Raw genomic sequence first — 7402 nt, forward strand, 5'->3', positions numbered from 1 at the left:
ATGACAACTCTTGGTTTTTGTTATTTATTTATTTATTTATTTTTCTCTCTCTCCTCTCCTATTTGGCATCTAAAAATTTATGCAAAACTTTGCTATTGAGGATGCTCTTAGCCTCTTACTACGCAATTCAAGTATAATAAAATAATGTTGCATGCACTTTTATTACTAATTATAACTTTTGACGTAATATTAAATATTTGATCCTGACATTCTATACGAACAGAGGATTTGATGAACTTGACTAGCATCCACATACACAAATATAAATTAATAAAAGATATATACTGATATTAGTTAATTCAACGACCAGTAATTTAAATGACTAGAGAAGGAAATGTCCATCAATGTGTAATTAGGTGTTTCACTTATTTTAGATGTATAAACCCTAAGAAGAAAATACAATGTCATATATATATATATATATATATATATATATATATATATATATATATATATATAAAACTATTAGCCTCATGATAACATGTAAGCTAATCTCATCTGTCTATTTAGGATGATCAATGATTGAAAATCAAGGAAAAATGAGAAAAATGTGGTGGCATTTCTTTAATTATAAATGTACATTGAGAAACACTTGATAATACATTGATGAATAACTTATAGTGCACACACATACATGTGAATGCACTATTATATTATAGATAGATAATGAGTGAATTGAACTATCGGTTATCTTCAAATACTCTTCATAATTATAAAAGTATCATCGCATTTATTTCTTAATTTTCATATGTTGATCTTCTTGTATGGACGGATACGATTTGTCTGTACATTCTCACAAGGCTATTGGTTCTCATTTAATGTAGGTTAGCCTTTACACTGTTTAATTTGATATATATTATGACTAGCTACTACACAGATATAAAGACCGTTGGAAAAAAAAAGAAAAAAAAGAAAAAGAGAGAGAGAGAGAGAACAAATGGAAAGCAAAATTCAACACTTTACCTATAAGTATATATTAACCTTGTAGGGTGAAATGTGTAAAGGAATGCATTGTTAAGCATGAAATATAAAACAATAAAAATATCTTTTATTGAGTTGGGACTCGAACCTGAGACATTCCATAGCTCCATATGAAAAGCAACAATGATGACATCAAAGCACAAGGTATTTGACATTAATTAGAATGGTCTTACAAGTTGTTATGTTCTTAGAAAATTAACTAATTTCACCAAAAAAAACACTTTTTATTTGATTAATTAATATTATGTATACATACAAATTAATTTCTACATGCTTACTAAGAGAGACTACATTTTATTACTTTACTATAGTGAAGTTAGTTAATTCATTGTCATATGAAGCATTGTCATATGAAAAGCTGATCTTTCTCTACTTTTACATGGATACTTTTTTTTCTTTTTTCTTTTTGTGATAATAACATTTCTTTTTCATATTTATTACTAGTTGAATATGAATTAGTCGACATGTCATAAATTATCGCAATTTATTACTTCTTCTTTAGTAAAAGAAGACATGTACGTGTTAAAGTCCATTCTAAAAAATGATTAAGAAGGCAACATCATCATTTGGAGATTAAAATGTGGCGTCTTCTTTGCCGTAATCTTAAGTCCATTCTACTTTACTTATCTGTGTTAATGATTTTGTTTACAAAAGCGTACATGATAATATTAATTTTGTCTTATTTTACATTGCCGTGGTAGGGACATGAACCGTGACATATATGTATATATAAATAGTTGACAACATATAAAGTGACACATGCACCAAGTGTTTGTAAAAATGACTTGTACCTCTAAAGTACTGAATTCAAGTGTACACTTTGTGTTGTTTGTGCAAATGGGGAATTTTGGTGATGTTTAAGACAACATTTCGTTATATATTTTTGTTGTTTTCAAAATAACCCTTTAATCCTCTAAGACATTATTGATTTAGTGAATGAAAAGTTTCACTTAAAATTTACTTCTAAATATTAAAGGTTCAATTCGTAATTGTCATAAATATTAGAGGTATGGGTTTGGGTTGGACTCCTTGTTTATGAAAATGTACAGTTTAGTATTGAACCTCGAAATTATATTGACCCGATTATTTATCTCTTCATAGACTTGAGGACAGGTTCATGGAGTCCATGATATGGCCTAACGAAATTGAAAAATCTGAGTTATTAAAAATATAATAATATAAAATAACAATTGGAATAAATTGCACTTGCAATGATTAATATGGTATGTAATGCTTTAATTGTAAAAATTTTGGTTTAAATGTGTAGAGGTTTAATAAAAATGGTAAGGAAAAAGGTCAAATAAGTCCTCAAACTTTATCTGAAAAGTCAATTAGGTACCAAAATTTTTTAAAGGTGCAATTAAACCTTTTAACATTTTATTTTTGTACAATAAAGTCCAAAAACAGGTTAGTGACATGTGATAGCATGTCCTTGCATCATTTCTGATAAAAAACAACCGTCGCGACGACACCCGTTGCCGGAGAAGGCGACCAGCGACCAAATCTGGTTGCATCTCCAGAAGAGGTGACCAGTCGCCTCCTCCGGGAAGGCGACCAGAAAATGGTCGCCTCCTCTGGAGAGGCGGCCAGTTTTGGTCGCCGGTAGGGGTGTAAACAAATCAAATAATTTTGATTCGATTCGTGATTCGAATTCGAATAGTTATATTATTCGAATTCGAATATTTTGAATACGAATCCGAATTCGAATACACATTTTGATTCGAATGTTATTCAAATCCAAATACAAATCAGGATAGATTCGATTCGAATAGTATTCGAATATTCGAATATATATATATATATATATATATATATATATATATATATAAAGAAACTAAATTAGTAAAGGCATAACCCCTAAGTTAAAATAAAAGTGAGAGCAGTCGCTTCAGTGCTTCACCCTTCAGTCTTCCCAATAATCGAAATTTTTGTTATATTTTATCTTAATTTATTGAAAAATTTAGAAAAAAAAAATTAAGATAGTCATTTCGAATTCGAATATTCGAGTCGAATCGAATATATTCGAATAAATTGGTCGAATTGAATACGAATCGGAATTTTGGATTCGAACACTAAACGAATTCGAATTCGAATACTCATCAAAATAATCGAATTCGAATCGAATACTGAAGTATTTGACTCGATTCGATTCGTTTACACCCCTAGTCGCCGGCGGTTGTTTTTGATCGAAAATGATGTAATGACTTGCTATCACAGTGTCAAATCTCAAACTTCATTTTTCACAGTTCAATGCACTATGAGAAAATTTTTCATTGACGTATTATCTATTTTGTGCTTATAATAATATATCAAATTCATTCTCTCAATTAAGAGATTTAGAATCTACTTTGACCGAATCCAAATCCGCAGTTATAATTTTATATTTTAAAATATAAATTTCATAATAGGTTAAGTTTGTTATTGTTGTTCTTGTCATCTTGTGAACTCGGCTAATAACTCAAAAAGAAATTTGCGCACTTACAATGCGATATTGCCATTATTATAATGAAAATATGGACTAAATATGTTTTAAGTTTTATATTTTTAATTGTTATATAGATATAAATTAATAATTTTTTATTATTATATAAACATGAATTAGTGGTAAAATAAATTAGTGCACAAAATAATTTTTTGAACTAAATAAATTTATATCTTAAAATTTGTCAAAAATATATTGCAAAAGTCTCGAAAGAAATGACTGAATAAGTAAAACATCCTTCTCATACCAAAAGATTATGAGGGTATAAGATACACTTCATGACATTATAATTATATATATTATTAAATTATAATTAATTAAGAAAGAGATGTAAGGCACTTTCATCTCAATGTCAAGACGTGTCATCAACCACAAAAGGTTCTAGACCGTCTAGCACTTATACTTGCTAGCAACTTCATTCATATTTTGGATAAGGATTAAGAGCTACAGTACTATATAAAAATGTAAGAATAGATGCTCATTTGGGGTATTCTTTTTTCAAGAAAAGGAAATTTTAGTTTCAAAGTTATTTGAGTCTTTTAATGTTATGGATAATAAATTCCTTTTCCAAATAAATCTTTCATTTATAAACTTAAAAAATATTTCTATATTTTCAAATTTTCCCTTGATATTAAATTTTAATTATAATATATTATATGACTAGTAAATTACTTGTGCAATATACAGATACAAATTTTATTACAGTATATATTTAAATTATAAAATTAAAGATGGAAATATAAATAATTCTAATATTTAGAAGTGTACAGTTATTTGATTATAAGATTAGTGTAAAAGTATTACCAATTAATTGAATAATATATGACTCGATTGTTTGCAATAATATACATTATTCTTATGGAGTTATGGGTAAGAGTTAGACAATTCATAGACATTCAATGAACGAAAGTCAAAATAGAGTAATCTTAACAATCAAACCTTTTTTTGGTGGGCCGGAAAGGAAAAAGGAAAGAAAAGAAAAAAGTAAAAATCTTAACGGTGGTCACTAGTTGGTGAGCACCTTGATACGCTCAACTAGCAGTTGGCGAGCACTTTAATTCGCTCAACTAGCAGCCATCCCAACGCACGACAACTCATGTTTATTCTTTTTCTTTGTTTTTCTGCAGGGCCAATAAAAATTACTATAACCTTAGTTAATTTTTATCTCAATCATTTGTTGTCGGTGTATAAATTGGTATATGTAAATAGACGTTAGAAGTTCCATTCAAATTTGTTGACAAATTTACCAATTTCGAACACCATTGTCCTCAATCATTGAAGGCATCTATAAAAGTGAGGTGAAGATGTGATTGCCTCCACTTGCAAGTTGCAATCAAAACGGAAAAACTATTTTAAAATTTGCCCACAAGAAAACATTTATATATAAATAAATAAATAACAAAGTACCTATTCTATAAGGGGAAAAAAACAAAACCAATTAAACAACTCAAAATAATGAAGTATAGCAATACATTGGGAGAAGAATCTTGTTGTAATAATCATTGGTGTACCAAAAGGAAACTTACAAACATTGAGATTTCACATGAAAAGTAGTCCATCTGCACCATCTTTTTTGTACAGAAAATTATGTATAATTGAAATTTGAAATTACCCTTACACCCCTTCATTTAAGGTGTATTCACATTATTTGCCACTCCACTTTTCAAATCTACACTTGCTCCCCCTTTCCTTCTCATATTTCTTACTTTATATGATATGACATTTTTTTTTCATTTTGTACATAAAATTCTATCCCTATAAGATTCAAAATACATGAACAATAGTTTTAAAAAATATATTATATTTGAGTGGGAAAAATAAGTTATAAAAAAAAAAAAGGGGAAAAGAAAGCCAGAAAGGCAGCACCACGTCTTGTTGGGCCCCACATAGCTTAATCATCGGACTGCTGGGTAGGGTCTAATTCCTTTTTTACCCTTGATTGAATCCCGTAATAACTAACGTACCACTTGACGAATTTTCTTAACCCGGAGGATAGATCCGTGGTGGGCTTGTACCCGAAGTCCTTGTACGCCAGGCTCACGTTAGCATGGGTGAACGGAACGTCGCCGTTTCGGGGCATCTTGACCACGTTCTTTTTAGCCTTGATGCTCAACAGATTTTCAAGAATCGACACGAGCTTCCTCACCGACACCGGCGACGTGTTCCCTAAATTGTACACCCTCAACTGCGCCGGCCCTTTCTTCTTTCCGCCGCTGCCGGTGCTCTTCTCCGCCGTGTCCAGCGCTCCCACGCACCCTTTTACCACGTCGTCGATGTACGTGAAGTCACGCGCCACCTCCTTGTCCTCCTGCGTCACGTACACGTTGATCGGTTTCCCCTGGAGTATATCTTTCGTGAAGAAGAAATACGCCATGTCGGGCCGACCCCACGGGCCGTAGACCGTGAAGAATCTCAGCCCGGTTAGGGAGAGACCGTAAATGTGGTTATAGGTATGAGCAATCTCCTCGCCGGCTTTTTTAGTGGCGGCGTAGAGACTCGCGGGTTGATCGGTGCGGTGATTCTCGGAGAAGGGGACTTTGGTGTTGAGCCCGTATACGGAGCTCGAACTCGCCCAGACAATCGCGGGCTGCGGGTCGGCGTTCTTGGCGACTTCTAGAAGGTTCACGAACCCGGCGATGTTGGAGCTGACGTAAGAGAGAGGATTCTGCATTGCGTAACGGACTCCGGCTTGTGCGGCGAGGTGGAGGATATGCGTGAAGGGGACAATGTCGAAAAGCTTCGACAGCAACGGCGCGTCGTTCAAATCTCCCTCCACGATGAAGATCTGGTGCTTCTCCAGAAGCTTCTGTCGGGCGCGTTTCAACGACGGATCATAATACGCGTTGAAATTATCCAGCCCCAACACCCCATCCCCCCGCTTTTTCAGCGCCAGTGAACAATGGGACCCCACGAACCCCGCCGCGCCGGTAACCAACACCGACATCCCGTTCGGCCGGCGCGGCGTAGCGGAGTGCTGCACCTGCTTCTCCCACGCCGCGCCGCCGCCGGAGAACGTCGACGCCAGCAAATTATGACTGGTCGTGTGCAGCGCGCGGCGGTGCCCCCCGCCGGAGCTCTCCGCGAGCGGCGGGTAATTGATAGTAAAAAAGAAGATTAGAATCAAAGCCACCATAAGAGTGGCTCTAAAAAGCAGCTTAGACGAAGCCGCAATGAGCTTCGAGCTATTCACTCTCCTTATATAACTATTGTACCGCTCAAGCTTGGAGTTCTTGCTGGAATCCGGCGGGAACGCCATTGATGAAAGAAAGAAAGATTTGAGATGAAAGAAAGTATTGAGAGATTAGAGGAGGAGAAGAAAAGCGAGGAAAGCTGATCGGCGTAGAGCTATCCCCTGAGAAAAAGAAGGGAGTAGAAGAAAGGGATTATAAAGCAGAGAGAAGGGAGGGAGGGCGGGGGCAAAAATGGAAAACAGGTGGTCCAGGTGGACCAATGGGAAAGAAATTTTGGGGAGGTATTGGTTGGAGGCCACTTTCTTCTTTAAGTAGCAGTATTTTAACTACTCAAGTCACTTCACCCTTCGTATAATTTAATTGTATATCAAAGATGATTGAGTTATAGGTAGTATACTTTTTTTTTTTTTTTTTTTTTTCATCTAACCTAAGTTCCAAAGACAACATATTAAAGGAGAGGTGGATAAAAGTCACTTCTTACAATCAAACAAAGAAAGAGCTTTCCTATTTAAAACATGAAGAGTCATATTCATTGATCGTTTAGCAAATAAGATACACATATTTGAAAAAAATACAAAACAATCTTTAACATCATCATGTAATAACAAGACATGGAGAGCATCTGTTTAATATGGAAGTATGCATAATTCTGATTTGCCATTGTTTTTGCATCTGTTGGTGAACATGCTCCGGTGGACCGTATAGATTTTGTTGATTGAGTTATACTTCAATTCAAATTTTTATTGTA

The 7402-nt window shown here is 34.2% G+C and overlaps 1 protein-coding gene across 1 annotated transcript; it reads right to left on the reverse strand.

The window, feature by feature from the left end:
- Nucleotides 1-4916: 4916 nt before the first annotated feature.
- On the reverse strand, nucleotides 4917-6829 carry LOC116016719 (UDP-glucuronate 4-epimerase 6-like). Its single transcript, XM_031257094.1, has one exon. It carries the CDS (start codon nucleotides 6717-6719, stop codon nucleotides 5355-5357), a length of 1365 nt encoding a protein of 454 aa, XP_031112954.1. The 5' UTR covers nucleotides 6720-6829; the 3' UTR covers nucleotides 4917-5354.
- Between the last annotated feature and the right edge of the window lie 573 nt (nucleotides 6830-7402).

The sequence above is a fragment of the Ipomoea triloba genome, chromosome 4 (assembly GCF_003576645.1).
Source record: "Ipomoea triloba cultivar NCNSP0323 chromosome 4, ASM357664v1".
Lineage (NCBI taxonomy): Eukaryota > Viridiplantae > Streptophyta > Magnoliopsida > Solanales > Convolvulaceae > Ipomoea > Ipomoea triloba.